Here is a 20305-nt window from a genome sequence, read left to right as displayed (position 1 = left end):
CTTGACTTTTGTTCTACAATGCTCTGTTGTTTAATACACTTGGAACGTCCTGTGGAAAATCCTCCTTCAACAAACCTGCCCCAATAAATTCCTTGAATTCAAATTCGTGTTCCAGCGTGCAACAGGGTGCATTGCACTCCTGCAAAACTTGTTGATATCTGCACCCATGTATGCAGACAGTTGGAGGGATTGATTGTTTTCTGTCAGTATAAAGATTTTAATTTGTTATATACGTTTGAGCGGACATTAAGTGAACTAGAGCAGTGGTCAAACTGGGGACAGAAACCTATCCTGGATGACGATCCACTGGAAAATAAACAAAACTGTTATGACATTTAATACATCCTTGAAGGCTGAAACAGTCCAGGGTGATATTAATTATACATGGGTAGCATTTGGCCTTTTTGTTTTGAAGTTCTGAATAATTTAACAAAATTTAAGATGGCCTTGCGATTATTAGAGCTTGTTTTTTAATGTGTGGACACTGCATATATGAAGATAAAACAGAAGGTACCAGGAGTGCTCAGCTTGTATCTGAGTTAACTTTTTCCCAGAACCTAGCAGCGTTCTGAAAGCCCACACTTCGGTTCACTGCCTCTGCCACAGAGAGTTTTAAATTTACATTTTTAATGTTAGTAGAAGCTGATTCCAGCCATTTAAACCTGTGCCACCCAATTTCGTCGATAAACCCCGTAGGTTTATTTCTGGAAGGTGGGAGGAAATGGGAGCACCCAGAAAAAACCCGCAGGGAGAACACACAAACTCCTTACAGACAGCGCTGGATTTGAAACTCAGGTCGCTGGCTCTGTAACACTGCTGCGCTAACCGTGCCGCCCAAAACGTTGCGAGGCCGTCACACGAATCAGCCTCCCTTACATCTTCACCTCACGTTACCTAAAGAAAGCAGACGACAAATAAAATCCCATCCCAGGTACACACTCCCCTTCCCCACCATCTTGCTCTGTGGGCACCTCCAGATTCAAGGGCTGTGTCGTTTCTGCTGTCATCAGACTCCTGTTGAGACTACAGTTACAGTAGGAGGATGCCTTGCACTGTATTTAACTTGTATTTTGAGCGATAACTATACTCTGCTCTCCACCTATTGTAATGCTCTGCTTGCACTACTTGCTGCACGTGTTCTGCAGGCACATACCCCGAGTGAGAAACATCTGGTGATCAGCAGGACGTTCATGCTCCAGGGCCAGAACTTAACAGTGTTGGTCAGTCCTGTGGATGTTTCGGGCTTCTTAATTCATGCCTGCCTCGACTTACTTATACTTAATGAAGAAAATTGCTGAAGATTGGACCATATTAGGTGGCGTTCAGTAATCAGAGTTGGGTATAGATTCAAAGGATCCAGACATCCCTCTGTGCCTCTAAATTTGGGGTGTGTCTCAGTTAGTTGGCAGAACCTCTGCACATCTTCTTTTGGTGAGTTTCGGCATTGTGCACTTATGGGTGAATGAAGATGTTTCTGATAAGAAATAGGAGTAATGTTGTCCTGTCAAGCCTGCTCTGCCATTCAATCTGATCTGACTGATCGGCTCATCTCCACCTACCTGCCTTTTCCCCATAACCCTTAATTCCCCTACAATGTAAAAATCTATCCAACTTTGTTTTAAATATATTTACTGAGGTCACCTCCACTGCTTCCATGGGCAGCAAATTCCAGATTCACCACCCTTTGAGAAAAACAGTTCCTCCTCATCTTTGTTCTAAATATTCTTTCCTGAATCTTAAGACTATGTGCCCTATTTCTGGTTTCTCCCACCAATGCAAACAACTTGCCCACCTCAATCTTATCTATGTCTTTCATAATTTTATACACTCCTGAAGGATCTCCTCTCATTCTTCTAAATTCCAGCTAGTACAGTCCCAGACGACCCAGTCTCTCCTTTATCCCTGAAATCAACCTGGTGAACCTCCTCTGCACCACCTTCTTCAAGTAAGCATGCAGTTCTGCGGATGAGGTCTCACCAGTACGTTTACAGCATAACCTCCCGGTTATGCTCTTAAATTCAATCCCTCTAGCAATGAAGGCCAACATTCCAATTCACCACATCTTTACTGACTGCCAAATTTCAAGTGTCCTATCTTCGTACGCTGATTGCGTTTCACATCTGGGTGGCTTTGAAACTTCAGGACTGTCGCGGAAGTCCACCTTGTTCGGCAAAGGCCATCCGCGGTCCTTTACCTGCTCTGGCCTGTATGTGACCCCAGACCATGGCAATTAGATTGACCTTGAATTACCCTCTGAAATGGGCCTACTGTCTGCTCAGAGTAGAAAAAGACAAGAGGATTCTTAGCCTGTTGGTCTGTCCTGCAATAGTTTCACGAGAGGGTGAATCTGAAAGGTTGGCCTATCCAAACGGAAGCACACTTGATAGCACATTGTTTTCCCATGGCTAGGGCATGGAGGGAAGTCATAGCCCCGTAAAAATCATATTAGATCAACATCTCTGCAAGGCACGTACCTCTCTCAGTATGAGTTCATCCTGACCGTAGCATTTTCTGCTTTACTCTGCAATTGAAGGGAACTACAGCAATCTAGGGTTCACCCAATTGAGGCTGAAATTAAACCGTTTACCAAGCCAACTCTTGGCTTCCAAGTGTAGAGTTAAACAAGGCGCCTGCGGATGCTGGCAAATGAGTGCAGCCCAGAAAAGTGCTGGAGAAATGGTTAGCAATGCTGTTATAGCGCCAGCGATCGGGACTGGGGTTCAAATCCCGCGCTGTCTGTAAGGAGTTTGTACGTTCTCCCTGTGTCTGTGGGTCTCATGGCATCCATGGGAAACAATAGGCAGTTGACGTTTCAGGCCTGAGCCCTTCTTCAGGTGTGCTTAAAATCAGGCCGAGGCCCAAATTAGAGGAGGAGCCCAGGGTTGTAGGTGGATTCAGGTAGGAGGGGGAAGGAGCTGAGAGGTGATGGGGAAGGAGGCAGAAGGGTGAGAAAGGAGGAAAGGGGTGGGAGCTGGAGAGATAAGGGAAAGGGAGAGAGCGGGAGGGGGATTACCGGGACTCCTTCAGGGTCATTCACAGACTTTTTTTTCTGACTGGAAGAGGCGCTTCAGGTAATTTCTGCCAATGGCAAATCTGTCTGCCTTGCGGGAGATGAAAACAAGTTCCTTGAACTATTGCACTGTCTTTATTACATGATAAACTGAGTCACAAATCTTCCAGATCTTGAATCTGGAATTGGAGAAGTCGATATTGATACTGTCAGGTTGGAGAGTGGAGTTGCAATTCTGTTGGTTATTAAGTCAGCGTCATGTCAAACCTCCTTCACTGACCCAAGCAAAGATCTGGACCCACTGCAATTCACCTCTCATCACAATTGTTCCACAGCAGATGCAATATCGTTGGCTCTTCACTGGATCACCTCGAAAGCAGCAACTCCTATATATGGCTGCCCTTCATCGACTACAGCTTGGCCTTCAATACCATTTTTCCCTCAATGCTGGTCAAGAAGCTACAAACTTTAGGCTTCTGTACCCCACTCTGCAACTGGATCCTTGATTTTTCTCATCGGAAGACCGCAACAGTACAAATTGGAAACAATGCCTCCTCCTCACTGATCATCAACACAGGCGCTCCTCAAGGATTTGTGCTTAGCCCACTGCTCTAATCGTAATACACCCATGACCGTGTGGCCAGACACAATTCCAATACTATCTACATTTGCCAATGACACCACAGTTGGCAGAATCACAAACGGCAATGAGGAAGCGTACAGGAGGGAGAAAGATCAACTCGCTGAAGGTGTAAGGACAACAACCTTGTGCTCAACATCATCAAAACCAAGGAGGTGATTGTGGATTCCAGGAGGAAGTCAGGGAACACGACCCAGTCCTCATCGAGGGCCCAGTAGTGGAGAGGGTCAAGAACTTCAAATTCCTGGGTGTCAGCAACTCCGAAGATCTGTTCAGGAACCTCCACGTTGATGCAATCACAAAGAAAGCTTTACCAGCAGCTTTACTTTATGAGGTGTCTGAGGAGATTTAGTACGTCACCGAAGACTCTTGTAAACCTCTACAGGTGTACCGTAGAGACCATTCTAGCTGCTTGCATCACCGTCTGGTATGGAGGTGCCAACTGTCAGGACAAGAAAAACTCCAGAGGGTTGTTAACTTGGCCTGCAGCATCACAGGCACCAGACTTCACTCCATTGAGGAAATCTACATGAAGTGGTATCTTAAGAAAGCAGCCTCTATCGTCAAAGTCTTCACTCTGTAACCATTGGGGAAAAAGGTACTGGAGCCTGAAGAAGAACACTCAGCAGCACAAGGACAACTTCTTCCCTCCGCCATCAGATTCCTGAATGATCAATGAACCAAAGACACTGCTTCAATTTTTGTACATTATTATTTAATTTTTTTAATTTATAGTAATGTTGTAGGATGGTTATAATATGAATGTTTGCCCTGTGACGCTGCCCCAAAACACCGAATTTCATGACTTGTTCATGACAATAAGTTCTGATCTGATCACCACTCCAAGTCATTGCTGTGTACTTAGCTACGCCTGTCGTAGTCTTCATCGAGAAGAGCAGCAAGGACATCCATCGTGCATAAATTACAATTTAAACATTTAGACACACCCACGGTAACAGGCCACTTTGGCCCACGAGCCTGTGCTGGCCAATTACACCTAATTCATCTACACCCTGGTACATTTTGAACAGTGGGAGGAAACTGGATCCCCTGAGCCAAACTCATGCAGGCACGGAGACGGTATACAAATTCCTTACGGACAGTGCTGGATTCGTACTCCAGTCGCTGGTGCTCTAACATCATTGCGCTGACCTCTATGCTAATGGTGCCGCCCCAAAATTACAAGAGACAATTTTTGTGTGTGGCCTCTGTCAGTCAGGGTCGGCCATGGGTACAAGTGAAGCTGGAGTGGCCTCTCCAGGGCGCAAGCCAGGGTAGAATTGATATGGAGATTGTCTGTTGCGCAGTGGGCACCCCCCCACCCCCCAACTCTCCATGCCAATGACAGGTCCAAAGGAACAACAAACAGTTTGGTATCAGCAGCTTTGCAGGAGTTGCCATGTCGGTGCTTCAGGACTCCCTGTCCCGATTTCTTTCCCTCGGGGTTTACTCCAATGCCTTTCCCTTGAGCGGGTAGAGCCGCGAAGCAGCGGAGGTTCCCTCTCCTAGATGAGTTATCATCTGTGGTTAGCAAGCCTCATCTACCTGGAGCAACTGGTTTCAAGGCACCTTTGCCCCTTTTCCTGTCAGTGAGAATTGCTCCACTGGGCGAAAGAACTGTGCCCCTTGTGAAGGCCAGGAGTTGGACTTGGTTGTCAGAGGCTGTTTGAGTCACCCGCTGAGAAGAGCATTTGTGTAGCAGTGGGAGCTCATCCCCACCATCACCCTTCAGCTATGACCACCTTTGGAACTAAGAGATGATCAAAGCAGAATAAATTTATCTTGGGTATCGTAAATCATATCAGAGGTTTGGATTTGGAGCTTGGGTAGTTTGAATGGGAGGCTGTGGGAGTGCGGGAGGCAAATTCACAGACAGTAGTGTCTCTAAAGGGACTCTTCCTCTTATTTTTAGGGGCGCTGGGCAATGTTCATGGTGACTTTGTTTGCCTTACGGCTGACAGAAGTTGAAGTATATCACGTATATTACATTTTATTACATGACAATAAAAGGAACCTTTGAATTTGTAAATGTTTACAGGAATCCCCATGCAAAAAAAGGAATTTGTGATCGTGTAGACAGTCCTTCTGTGGTGTTGGGACAGTCTATTAATGTACCAAGAGGAGGTTCGAGAGTCTGATAGCTGTTGGAATGAAAGTGCTCTTAAATCGAGAGACGCTGGTCTTCAGTCTTCTGTACTCGGGTAACAGTGAGGCGAGGGTGTGTCCAGAAACCTCACAACCATCAGAGAAGGTTTGGAGAAACCTGGGTGTATTGACCAAAGTTAAGCCTGTGCGGATGCAGAATGCAGGGAGAGAGAGATAGAAGATCGAACTGATGGTGAGACAGGTGGATCTGGTGTGACATGGAGCCATGCAAAATAGGATGAAAGATTGAAAATTCCTTGTTTTGCCATGTACATAAAAAAAATGAGAACATCGAACATTGCAGCCCAGTACAGACCTTGCTGTTGTGCTGACCTATATAAGCTTACACAACTTTTCCTACCTCACATCCATAAGCCTCTATTTTTCTTGCATCCATGTGTTTGTCTAAGAGTCTTTTAAATGTCCCTATTGTTCCAGTCTCCATCACCACCCCTGGCAGTGCATTCCAGGCACCCACCACTCACTGTGTAAATCATTTTCTTTGATATGTCCTGTTAAAGTCACAAACCGAAGTGGCACTCAACCAACATCCCTATCAATAAAAGAACAAAGGAGGGTCCCTTCCGAAACACCGAGTGTCCATGAATCCTGCCACCTCCTCCACTGCTGCTAATCCTCCCCCCTCCCACCCCAGGTGCTCCTGCCACCTCTATAATTGCATGGCCTCCTGTCCGATCCATCGGTGAATCCGAGCTCCAGGCATCTGTTGCCCTCCTCATTCCCCGATGCGATTAAGAAGCCATCAGCACCCGAGCCCCTTTGGGAGCTGACGGCACTCTCACGAGGCCTGATTCCCATGAGCCAGGCTCCAACGATCTGAGACTTGGTCCGTGTATCCTTCGGCCGCTGAGCTGAAGACTTGAGTGTAGAAGGCAACATCTAAAGCACTCATTGTGTGGGTGAGGACGTGGCCAGTGGAAATTTAGGTGTGAAGTATCAGCCCATCCACTCTTGTGCGCAAAACAAAAGAGCAGATTTTTTTTCATGACAGGCCCTTCTGAACCACGAGCCCATGCCACCCAAATACCCCAATTAACTTACAACCTCCATATGTTTTGAAAGGTGGGAGGAAACTCGTGCAAAATCCTTAGATTCCGAGCTGGACTGGAACCTGGGTTGCTGCGTTGCGCTAGCTGCTACACCAACCATGCCGTGGTTGGTAAATGTTGCAATGGACCAGGCCGTCCTTGCACACAAGGGGAGACCCAATAGAAGATTAGAAAACAATGAGAGGTAGATGTGGGTGGACATGCCAGCGTAAAATCGTCACACACCAGAGGACAGGTGTTTAAGGTGAAGGGATGGAAGTTAAAACGAGGTGTGTGGGGAACGTTTTTCTCACACAGAGAGTGGTGGGTGCCAGGGTAGTGGTGGAAGCAGATACAATGGTAGTGTTTAAGAGGCTTTTCGATAGATTCTTGAATATGGAAGGGAGAGGTATGGATCTCATACAGACGGGAGAGATTAGTATAATTTGATATCGGTTTCAGTGAAACCTCGTGTGCCGTTGGGCCTGTTCCTGTGCTGTACCGATCCGTGTTCTAAGTTACTGCAAACTAACATGCATGTATCATAGGCAGCCATGAGGGCAGCTGGTCTTTTGTGTGAGGATTTAAGGTTTTGCAGCCATGCTGAGACTGTAATGTTGCCGAGTTTATTGTCATGTACATGAGTACGATGGACAGAGACCCTGAACTTCAGCCACACAGTCATCTTTTGAAACACAAACGAATGTAACAGTATAAATTCAGTTACCCCATGCTGAAAGAGAATGATGTAGCAGGCCGAGCGACCGCGCGGTTAGATAGGCCGAATTGCCGTCCCAGTTGTTTGATACGAGATGGTGCGGGCCCCCTTCCCTTCTCAGGAGAAGCCCGCGTTTGGTGACAGGGGTTGCCCGGGAGATGTCGCCACATCCTGGTTGTATGTCGTTGGGCAGGCAGTGACCCCGCAACACGCTGACGTCACTCCCTTAGATCAGCGCGCCCCAGACAGAAAGAGGGTCGTCCCCTTAAAACACCGCGGGAGATTCAAATAAAGTTCCGTTACTGGTTCAGCCCCGCGTTGTGTCGGCGCCAAGAACTCAGAAGAAATCAATGAAAGGATGTGTGTATAAGCTGGGGAGAAAGAACATGGGTCAGAAAGCCAGCTGAACCACTGTAATATCATCAATCACTTCAACACAAGCTTGCGTTTCTCCAACCACGTCATCAGATCAGCTGCTAGTTATTGTCATGTAATAAAACAGAAATGTAATATTACACAAAAAGGGCGGCACGTTTAGCGCAATGCTGTTACAGTGCCAGCAACCAGTACCAGGGTACGAATCACGTGCTGTCTGTAAGGTGTTTGCATGTCCTCCCCGTGTCTGCGTGGTTTCCTCCCATCGTTCTGTAGGTCAATTAGGTATAATTGGGTGGCAGGGGCTTGTGGTCCAAAAGGGCCTGTTTCCGTGCTGTATGTCTAAATTAATTTTTTTTTAAAAAGAAACTGGCTTTAGTGTGCCATAAAGATTTTCCATTAGCATTGCCCCATGCCTCTTACAGTCAGAGAAAGAGAAACAAAAGAGACTCCCCCCAGAGTCACTGAATGTCTGTGGATTTGCCTCCTGCAGCCACTCAAGACACACTTCCATAGTTTCTGAGCAGGATTGTAGTGATATGAAAGAATATACTCAGCCCTAAAGGATGCATTGAAGGATCATTATTAGTGCTTTGCAAAATAACTCTATCATAAAAATTGTTATGCATAAAGTAAAAACAAACAGACTTACTGGGAATGCGTAGTATTTGGTTCACTCGTTTTTAAATTAAAAAGAAGTTTAGACATATGGTAACAGGCCATTTCAGCCGCCCAATTTACACCCTATTAACCTACGTTTTGAAGGGTGGGAGGAAACCAGAACCCCCGGAGAAAACCCACGCAGTCATGGGGAGAATGTACAAACTCCTTACAGATAACGCAAAATTTGAACCCCAGTCCGGTCCCAATTGTTGACGCTGTAAAGGCGTTAGCGCCAACCGTGTAGCATAAAACAAAAGGCTGGAGGAACACAGTAGGATGGACAGATTCTGCAGGCGGTGGGAAAGAATTTTCGAAGATTTGGGTCCTCGCCTTGATCTAGAATCTGTCCTTGGTGTTTTCAGATCACGCAGCACAACTGGAAGGAGAGGCAAAACGGATGTTTCAGATCGTTGTCCACGCCTCGTAAAGGCTCTCTTAAAGTCTCCCTGTCGGAGTAGGTGGGGAAACGGAGAGGGTCTGATACAATGGTGAGGTGGAGAGAGAAGGAAGCGTGTGCTTGGCTTTCCTTCTCATGGCAAGATGGGTAAACCCAGTGTGCACTCCAGGAAAAGAAAGGCTTCCTTTACAGTGTTCCGTGTCAATGGTTTGACCACTTGGCACCCACATCCTTGCTGGCCTCTTTTCACCCTGCCTCTCTGCCGAAGAGTAAATAATTGTTTTTGGGTTGGAAGCAGCAAACAAATAATTTCATATTGACCTTGCTGACTGAGAAGTCCTGCAGTCAGAGAATCAGGCAAAATGGAAACAGGCCCTTCAGCCCTCTGAATCTGTGCTGACACCCAGCATGCATTTCGCACTAATTTCATTTAATTCTCTGTGCATTTCCATCAGCTTCCCCAGACTTGCCTTTCACGAGAGGCAATTTACAGCGGCTCACTTAGCCCACGAGTCTGGTCATCTTTGGGAGGACAAACTCCACACAGAGGTCACCTGAGGTCGCAGGAACTGAGGCAATAGCTCCACTCGCTGTACCTGTGCTTGACCCAAGGGGTAACATTCAAAACTATCTCAGCATCGAGTTTAGTTTTGGGCACGTTGTCACCTCTGTTCAGGATCTCTTGTATTTCAGATTTTTTTGTGAAGTATTCTCATCCAATCTCATTCAATAATGGGAGAAACTTGAGTTGGATTCTGTGGGGTGTCAGAGGCTAAAGGGAGTTCTGATAGAAATGTATTAAATTATGAGAGGCACTGACAGGGTGAATAGTCAGAATCTTTTTCCCCCAGGGTCAAATTGCCACCTCCTAGAGGGAGATGTGCGCAGCAAATCTTTTATGGTGGTGGGTGCCTGGGCCGGCTGCCTGGGGTTGTGGGAGACAGAGATACAGTAGTTTTGTTTAAGAGGCTTCTGGTCAGAATGATGAACTTGCAAGAGATGGAGGGAAATGGATCAGGAGCAAGTAGAAGAGTTTTAGTCTAATTTGGGCACCATGTTTGGCGCAGACTCGTGGACTGAAGGGTTCATGGTCTCATGCACTGCCTGACTGAGAGCACTTGTAAATTGGAGGAACAACACTTCGGCACCCGGATTACTTCTTCAGTTTCCGTTAGCCCCTCTCTCTATTCCTAGTTCTCCTTTCCTCCAGCTCTGCCTTCACAGAGCCACCCCCCTCTCCTGTTCAATTCTCCTATCCATATCAAGTTACCACTTTGTTTGTTGGTCTGTCCTTCTCCTCCTGCTCTTTCCTTTTAAAATAAATTTAGGCACGGTAACAGGCCTGCAGGTCTCTGCCACCCAATTAACTTACACCCCCGATAAGTTTCGAACGTTGTGAGGAAACTGGAGCCCCCAGGGAAAACCCACGTGGACATGGGGAGAACGTACAAACTCCTCACAGAGAGCACGGGATTCAAATCCTGGTCCCAATCGCTGGTGCTGTAAAGATGTTGCACCAACCGTGCCACTCAGGTGCCTGTCTGCATTTTACTCAGACCTTGAAGAAGGGCTTGGGCCGAAATGTCGATAATATGTCCTTACTTCCTATGGATGCTGCGAGACCTATCAAGCTCATCCAGATTTTCTACAATAGTAGCTTCTGCATACTTTGGCATTTCTCTACGTTCCACGTATGTTTGTGTTCACTTGCATGGATGGATCAATGATTAAATGTGTGGCTTCAGGTGCATTTAATCATGTATCTGAATAAAGTCCAAGTTCTGCAGTCTAATCCGCGATGGTTGAGCTACAATTGGCCTGGTCCTCCTTGGGGTATGAGGGGCAGCCAGGTGTCCTTCTGTGGAACCTCTTTCACACTAGTTTCAATGGTGAGGATCTGGTATTGGTTAAGTGGTTGAGATACCAGATGAGCAACCCAGAGACCTGAACTCCCAACCTACCACAGCAGCTATCACTCAACTGGAATTTGGAACAACAGACTAGTTATTAGTCACAATGTTCTTAAACATTGTAAGATCCCACCTGATTCATTACCCTTCAGGGGAGGCTAATCAATAAGCTATCAATTGGGCATATTTAAGGCAGAGATTGATAGGTTCTTTATTAGCCAGGGCATCAAAGGTTAAGGGGAGAAGGCCGGGCAGTGGGGCTGAGTGGGAAAATGGATCAGCTCGTGATTAAATAGCAGGGCAGACTTGTTGGGCTGAATTAGGGGAGATGTACCATCCTAACCTGACTCTAGACTCACCAGATCTAGTTCAATAGCTAATGCAATGGCTTAATGAGGAAAAAATGGCGGCACTGCTGCTAGTGCAGACCCAGGAGAGCGGGAACAGAGTCACAGTGGTGCTCTACAGGGTCCAACTGTCTGGTTCTAATTCTGACAGCTCCATACAGGCTTTAAACGGCCTGTTAAAGGAGCTGATGGTGTTTTATTTTAAAATCCAGCAACCACGGGGGTCTATACCCAAGATGGCAGTGCCAATGCTCATCAATGGCCATGAGAGGTTGCAAAGTCTAGGAAGCAGCAGACTAATCCAGGGCACCAGATACAGAGAGGACACTCCCCCACCCCCCTGTTGAAAAGGGGAAGCAGAGATGACCCTGCGGGTCAGTGAACAGGGCAGCGGACTAGTGAAGGACTCGACTGCTGAGGGACCCGTACGGGTTGCAAGAAATGTGTCGGGGACACCACATGGTCTGCTGGAGACTGGCTCATGAGAACCAGGGTTCGTGAGGGCAAGGAGGGCCTCGGGCGCTGAAGGTTTCCTGATCGTGTCGGAGGTTTGGACCTGGAACTTGGGCGTCCGATGGATCGAACAGCATTCTGTGCAGCTGCAGAGGCGGCAGGAGCACTGGTGGCGAATCCACGGACACTCGGTGACTCTGGGTGGGACTCTCTTTTGCTTCTCTTTCTCTGACTGTATGGTGGGCTGGGCGACACTAATAGCGATCCTTTGTCTTCCTTTCAGCAGGTAAAATACAATTTTGTGCAATATTACATGACAATAAAGGAATTTTGAAATCTTGAACTTGTACCTGTCATTGAAAGATATCTCTGTTCTTCTATCCGCAGATGCTGCTGGAACAGCATTTTATTTTACTGTTTTTATTTCAGATTTTCAGCACATGCAGTTTATTTGATTTTGTTTTTACTTAATTGAGGTGCTTCATTTTAAAAGCCAACTCACCACCAGGGGCAATTATTGACTTTTACAGAGACACAGTGTAAAGCCTAGTTCTGTGTGCCACCCAAAAGGTTAGTAGATAGTCACCACGTTCCTGCAGCATTTTAGATCCATAAAGAAAGTTTACAGTAAATGGCAGCAAGATTAACCTTGACAATAGCACCATGTATCTTTACATGGTTCACTGGATAGAACTCCTTCCCACCCACTGGATAGACCCCTTCCTCCCCACTCCAAGTGGTCCACTGGATAGACTTCTCCTTCCCACCCACTCCCAGTATGGTGCTAAGGCCCTCTCTTGGTAGTGGTAATAGACCCCTTGATTTCTTCCCCCCCAGTGTAGTTATTTTCTTGCCCACCACTCCCATTGTGGTAGTGTTTGACCTCTCTTCCCTTCCCCCCCCCACCCCCCCCACTCTCAGCGTGGGCTTCAGACACCAGCCTCACCACAACACTCAGCATTTCGGGTGTTAAAATGCACCCGAAATCGTGAAAAGTAAAGGGCGCTGAGTTTAAGCCCCTGTTAGTTGAACTCAAAGCTTAAATCCACCACTGGATCCACACATAATTGATGAGTTCGGTACACATTGAATCCGTCATCTCACTGACCCACTCACTGTCTCTGGAAGGAGGGTGGGGGAAAAAAAAACAACAAAAGAGAAATCTACAGAGGAAAAAATGCTCGATTAACCAGATAAAGAGTTTTCAGTACTTTTCCAAGTTATTTTTGATGACAACTTTCTCCTCTGTGTGCTCAAATTTCATACCTTGTTGATGCTGTAAGATTTGAATGCTTTTATCTGTTTACAAAAAAAATGTCTTGAGGGTGCAAAGGTCTTTTATAATTTGATTTCTGCTGGCACTCAAAGCCACTTTCTTGAAACTTTACAGAAGAAGCTGTTCCTGCTGTGTGCAAGGCGAGGACAGTCATTTATGAAATACCTCGCAGTCAGATAGACCCCACGTCTGCCAACTTCCTGATATGGCCAGCCTGTGTGGAGGTCAGGCGCTGCACTGGATGTTGCAACACTGGCAAAGTCAAATGCCAGGCTTCGCGGATACACCATCGGAGCGTCAAGGTGAGAGGGGAAGCAGCAAGAGATCCGTGTGGACAGCACGCCATTGCAGTTCCGCTCATCCATGATCTCATCTCATTTCTGAAAGGGGGTGGGGAGAGGGGAATCTGGGAAAATTTGGACCCGGTCCACATTGGCATGGGATATGTGAAAAATAACTCAACTTCATCATTGTCCATATTGTAATAAGACATAAAGCAATTTTAATTGGTTCTTTTAATGTCTGGAGAATACATTTTTGGGAGGAAAAAAAATGAAAACAAAGATATGGTCTGTCTGCTTTTGGCAGAAGGGAATACATGGAAAATAGATCATTTATACCCAACTCTAGTTCAGCTGCTGAGGAGGGGGTCGGGGAACTGGAGAAATTTGAAATGAAATAAAATGAGTTAATTTTACGTTTTGAACCATTACTTTTACTGGTGTTGCATTAATTTAATGAATTGCAGAGTCATTATTACTGTGGATTATTGATGACATTAAATCTTCACTGGTGCAGCAAGACACTTAACATTTTTAATGTAATGTATCAAAGCTCAGAGAACACAAAGCCCGTTGTGGGATTTGCAAGCCAATTCCTTTGAATGAAAATGGCAAGATGGGGAAAGTATTTATTTGCTTTATTCCCCTCAATGTGGCCATGTGGCCCTTTGATGTAATTAATTGCGTTCAGATTTCAATGGAAGCACTTTTTTAAAAAAAAAAATGGTAGCTTTTGATGAATACTGCCATTTGTCAGAATGGGGCGATTCCCTGTGAGAGCAGAATTTCCATGGCACGTGACTCAAACAACAGCAAAAGTGGGTTGTTCCTGGACGGGTGCTCAGTTTTTTTTCAGTGACCACGTCACCGGGCAGCACGGTTGGCGTAGCAGTCAGCCCAGCGATATTACAGCACCAGCCATCAGGACCAGGGTTCAAATCCTGTGTTGTCTGTTAGGAGTTTGCACATTCTCCCCATGTCTGAGTGGGTTTTCCCCAGGGGCTCCGGTTTCCTCCCACCGTTCAAAATGTACTGGGGGGGTTGTAGGTCAATTGGGTGAAATTGGCCAGCGCGAGCTTGTGGGCCAAAAGGGCCATTGCTTTATGCCTAAATGTCAATTGTAACTGAATAAAATTAGCAGCATTATTAAAAGACTACATTTATCGGAACTAGTGTACAGCTAATGACTCAGGCGAGAGTAGAACAATGCGGAGGACTTGTCAAAAACTGAAGCAGCAGTAGCTTGCGAGTTTTGATATGAGTAGACATTTTTGTTTTGTGCCAAGTTTTGAATTTGATATGGGCAGTCGTTTATAATCACCGAATAAATTTCCAAATATTTTCATCACCATTGAACAGGCTGTTTAAGCTTGGGCAACACATGTCGCTCAGCTACGAAGGAGACAGAAAGTTGCTTGTCTTTCGTGCAGCAGGTACCTTTCAGATTCTGTCAAGCTGGTTTTTATTGAAGTGTCACAACACCTTCTGCTCTGCCTAGTATTCCGACAACATTTTGGCAATCCAACTGAAGGAATTCCAAACATAACCTGGTTAAATGCCAGCCACGGGTATACCACCCTTCTACATAGGTTACCAGACTTGCAACACAGATGCCCGGAATAATGATTTTGAGATGCATGCTCAATTCCTCTGGAATTTAATTTCACTTTTAAATAAAACAAGAATAAACACCGCGACTGCTAATGGAGAGGTTGATGTCAAAAGACATATAGCAAACAAAGATTTTTCTTCCTGAACACTTTTGGGTTTATGGATTTTTGGCTGCTGATCATGAAAATCACTTTAGAATTTTCCTATCATGTATTTTTTAATAGATATAACTTATTTTGTGTTATATTTTAAGTCAACAAAGCTAGTTGTTTTGGACAGTCCATGCCCAGGCCTGCACTTAGTGCAGGCGCTATGCAAATGGTGAGTTTGGCTTGGGCATGCTTAGTCAGGATAGATTCAGACAGACTTTAAAAGCAGCTCACATATACAGATGCTGTGCATTACACTGATTATGGTTTGAACGTATGCTGATGCCCATGTTCCTCAGGCAATGGCATGCTGGAATGCCTTGCTGGGGATGCTGATGGAAGCTGAAACATTAGAGGCATTCAAGAGACTCTTAGACAGGCACATGGATGAAATAAAAATAGAAGGTTATAGGGTAGGGAGGGTTCAGTACTTTAACAAAAAAAGAAATATGTGCGTTGGCACAACATCGAGGGCTGAAGGGCCTGTACTGTGCTGTAGCGTTCTATATTCTATAAGTGCTCCATAAAAACATTTATCTAGAAATTGGATTTCTCCCCACACTTGATGTCCTGAACAATTCAACGAGCTCATGCAAAATTGGAAGTTACTCGGTAAGACTGTAAAACTGGAACAACTTGGCTTAAAAATCATTACTGCGGTTTTATTGCCTTAAAAATGTTGGAAGCTATTAGGTAAGATAATGCAATTAGGCCATACTTGCTGAAATGACACGTTATTGTGGTTCACTGCCTTTACGAAATGTTAAATCCCAGCCTCTATGTTTCACAGGCACTGCTGCTTGTTGGTTGTTGAGTGGTAGTCAAATGGTTGGGAATTGTGAAAAATGGGGTGGCAGGGATAAAAATAAATTGGAATCAGAATTTATTGTCATGAACATGTCAGGAAATTAGTTGTTTTGCGGCAGCATCACAGGGCAAACGTTTATATAAACTACCTTACAAAATAAATAAAAATAGTGCAAGAAAAAGTCAAAGTGAAGCAGTTTTTGTGGTTCGTTGTTCCTTCAGGAATCTGATGGCGGAGGGGAAAAGGCTGTCCTTGTACTGTTAATTGCTCGTCTTCATGCTCCTATACCTTTTTCCCAATGGTAGCAGAGTGAAGAGGGCATGGCCAGTGTGGTGGGGGTCCTTGAAGGTAGAGATTGCATTCTTAAGACACCACCTCTTGTAGATGTCCTTGGTGGAGTGAAGTCTGGTGCTCATGATGTTGCAGGCTGAGTTAACAACCCTCTGGAATTTTTTCTTGTCCCGAGCATTGGCACCTCTGTACCAGACAGTGATGCAACCAGCCAGAATCCAGTACAGTACATCTGTATAAGTTTTTGAGAGACTTGAAAGGTGGTAGTGGGGTAAATAATGATAACTGGGTCTTCCCAAAGTGACCGCCCCACCTACCGAGAACTGGTTGAAATGGTTGTAGATGGTACCCAGCCCCGTAAGTGATCAGCTGGAAGGAGAGGTATTGAGCATAGATGATGGTTCTGAGTAGCCTTGATCTGTACCAGGTGCTACCAATGACAAAACTACAAGAGGACATTTCACTGTTCACTATTTTCAGCATGAAGGCCTCCTTGCTGAATCGTGATTGTACAAAGGTGATACTTTGGAATTTTTTGGTCTCATTTCTCTTTGTCCATTGTGGGTGAACAGGGTGCACTTTTACAACCTCACCGCATATGAAGCACTCTTGAGAAAATCGCATCACTATCGGAGGGAATTGCAACGGGAGATAACTGATCCAAATTTCCCCCAGGTGGGACTTCAATAGGAAATGGGCGCAAATATCCGAAAACTTTTCCAAATGTATTCACTCACTAGAAAATTGGCATGTTCGGAACATGGGACCTCACAGCAAGGTACAGGCCCTTCACCCCATGATATTGTGCTGACCTATGCCAACTTTTCCCTTCCCTCACTCACACCCATAACTCTATTTTTCTCACACCCATTTGAGCCTATCAAGGAGCATTTGAATATCCCTATTGTCCAAGCCACTGCCACCAACCTTGCTTTGAAGATATGTCCTCCAATCCAGGCAACATCCTGTTTTTTTCTCATTCGAATTCAATGATACTATATTTGGCCTTGTTACCACTGACCTCAGGTGGGGTATCTCTCAACCTGGTCATAAACTTTGCAACTATTTCCTGAAGCTCTCTCGAGTGCTGTGCTATTGAGGCTTTTTGGCCTGACTTACTTGTGAAAGATGACAGTTGGGTGGGGTGTACTTAACTGAGACCGCAATCTCTTGGGGCATTCTGGAAAGGAGGAAAGGCTTTGGGAAAAATAACCTTGAAAAAAATGTTTTTTCTCTCTCTTTGCTCAGAACAATGAAATTGAATTCCCAGTGTGAAATTTGTCTGGTGGTTTCCTTAGTTACCACCTGTATAACAATGGAAGGATGGGTGGAGCAGCAGATCTTGGAGAGAGTTTGTGGATTAACACAACTGTAGTACAATTTAATTCAAATTCTGCCTGACTTACCATATTTGTGACATACTCCTCATTAACATTGAGTGAAAAACCGAGCTGACATTGATGGCTTCACTGAGATTCTTGCTAACTTTCTGTGCCTACAATTAGATTCCTCAGTCTGTTACTCTGAGGTGAGGGACTAATTGTGTGAATGATTAGACCTTCTTAACTAAACATCTAAAAAAGATGCCTTTTCATTGCTTGTAAAACTTTGGACCAATGACTTGACTGAGTTGTTAATTATAGTCTCCGTGGCAGTAGCAGGTGTTCCTGAGCACATATTTCAGAAATTTTATTAGGTTTTGCTATGCTTTGACTTGTAAAATGAACTGTCTGAAGTTCTATATAAATCTTCTTCCTCAAAATATCTTTGCCCATAGGGATTATGAATCTCTCTCTGTTTTAAGTTGCAGTATATATAGGCAGTTAACATATTTTGACTGTCAGGATTCTTGCATTCAAGATTGTACCTGATAAATCTGCACCTAATGATATGCAGTTTAGATAATGTAGCGCTTCAGTAATGTAGAAAATAGGCAGTTGGTTACAATGGTGGCAGTGTGCGCCAGAAAGCATTGCACTGATACATCCATGAGGTGGTATTGTTAATTTGGCCCCGGGCCTTGAATACTCAGGAGCCAAAATGGAATTTAACTTGGACAAGTAGGAGATGTGAGACTTTGGTAGGTTAGTGTAGAGCAGGACTGACACCCTGGATGGTAGTTCCCTGGAGAGAGTGGTAGAACAGAGAAACTGAGGGAGTTGGTTACACCATGTCAGGATTGTCGGACCCTGGAGATTGTTGTAGGGCAGAGAGACCAAGGAGTACAGGTACATAATTTCATGAAAGTGATGACACAGGAAGGCAAAAGGTGTTTGACATGCCTTCGTTGTCATGGCATTGAATACAGGAACGGGGACATCATGTCACGGGTGAACAAGAGGTTGGTGAGACTACTGTTTGGAGAATTGTGAGCAGTTCTGGCCTCCCAGTTCCAGGGAAGATATTGTTTAGCTGGATACAGGGATGTTGCCAGGACTGGGGGAGGGGGCTTGAGTTATAAGGAGGGGTTGGATATGCTAGGACCTTTCTCCCTGGAGTGATGGAGACTAAGGAGGGACCTTTATAAAGATTTTTGAAAATCTTGAGGGCAGACAATAGGTCGATAGTCATAGCCTAGAATCAAAATCTACACCAGCAATTCTCAACAAGGGTGCCTCGGGGACCACAGTACATTCAACACGAACATTTTAAAAGTTTTTTGTTAATGCCGTCAGTAAGAGAGAAATACAGAAGAAAGCAAAACTTGACTGCTTCACAGAGAAAGGGGATCATAAACTTTGAGCAAAGTCCTGGGAGAGAGGCCATAGCTGAAAAAAAGGTTGAGAATGACCGATCCAGAGGGCAGAGATTTGGGGAGAGAGGAAAAGATTTTAAAAAAAGAGGCACGAAGGGATCCTTTTCCACAGGGAGGGTGATAGAGGCAGGTACAATAATGATATTTAAAGGACCTTTAGACAGGTATGTGGATAGAAAGGTTCAGAGGGATCTCGTACAGGTAAATGGGACCGGAACAATACACAAAAGTGCTGGGGGATCTCAGCAGGTCATGCAACATCCATCCATGGGACAGGCATGGATTTTTAAATTTAGACCTGCAACACAGTAACAGGCCATTTCAGCCCACAAGCCCCGGCAGCCCAAATGCACCCAATTAACCTGCAATGCCCAATACACTTCGACGGTGGGAGGAAACTGGAGCCTCTCTGGGGGGGGGGGGGGTGGGGGGAACCCACACCGACATGGGGAGAATGTGCAAACTCCATTCGGACAGCGCATGATTAGAACCTTGGTCGCTGGCGCTGTAACGGTGCTACGCTAACCACTATACTAACCGTGCTGTGTTGGGCTGAAGGGCTTATTTCTGTGCTGTCAAACTCTTGGTCTCCAAATGGAGTTTGAAAATTCTTTTTTTTAATAATTTTATTTAATATAAAACCACTTTACAAACATATCACAATATTTCAAACTTAATCCAAATACATGTGGTATTTTGTATATTAAAAACAAAAAAAATATAAGAATCACCTCCTCTAAATTCCGCTCCCCCACCCCCCACAAACTTAAAAAAAAAAGAGAGAGAAAAGGGACAAGAAAACCACAACAGGGGCACCTCACTTCCCAAAACCTTGAAACTTGTGTATAGAGACTGATAGGAGAAAGGGAAGTACCTTTTAAGTGTGTTCTCCTCCATATCTCTTTCAGCCACTGAGCTCCAGATTCCTATCAGTCTTGGGATGAAATTATATTTTTTCAGCTCCCCTCTAATTCTTCCACTATCATCTTAAATCCATGCCTCTGCCTGTTGTTTTCTCTGCTGAAGGAAGTGGGTCCTTTGTGTTGATCTTGTCAAGCCCTTCATAATTTTATAAACTTCTATTATTATCTCTTTCCAACTTCCCTTGTGCAGGATACATAGTGGCCACTGTTCCGCCACAATCTGAACAGTTCAGCACTGGCATCTTGGATTGAGAATGTGGGGATTTGGGGAAAATCAGTCTAAATGGCTGCTTAATGGTTGGCATGGACTAGAAGGGCTGAAGGGACTGTTGTTGGGCTGCATAATTCCATGACTCTACCGTACTTCCTCTGCCTCCACTCTGGAGTTCCCTCAGTTATCATCTAACACTGAGCAGACTGACGACGTGCTGTGGTAAAGCTGTCTGCCTCTCTGTTATCTGTATGGCCAGAGGAAGTGGTAGAAGTGTGGCGGTGGTGGGGGGG

General features: G+C 45.2%; 1 protein-coding gene across 5 annotated transcripts in view; it reads left to right on the top strand.

Annotated features, from left to right (window-relative positions):
* The window catches only part of LOC138746992 (platelet-derived growth factor subunit A-like), a 60967-nt gene that overhangs the window by 18519 nt on the left and 22143 nt on the right, over positions 1-20305 (top strand). For all 5 annotated transcript variants that reach the window (XM_069905800.1, XM_069905799.1, XM_069905801.1 and 2 more), the window contains one exon: positions 13098-13285. In XM_069905800.1, the coding sequence (XP_069761901.1) occupies positions 13098-13285 (188 nt within the window). The remainder of the gene's footprint in view (positions 1-13097; positions 13286-20305) is intronic.

Source organism: Narcine bancroftii, chromosome 12 (genome assembly GCF_036971445.1).
Source record: "Narcine bancroftii isolate sNarBan1 chromosome 12, sNarBan1.hap1, whole genome shotgun sequence".
NCBI classification, from domain to species: Eukaryota; Metazoa; Chordata; class Chondrichthyes; order Torpediniformes; family Narcinidae; genus Narcine; species Narcine bancroftii.
The sequence above is the reverse complement of the archived record's forward strand: the minus strand, read 5'-3'. Positions and strand labels throughout refer to the sequence as shown.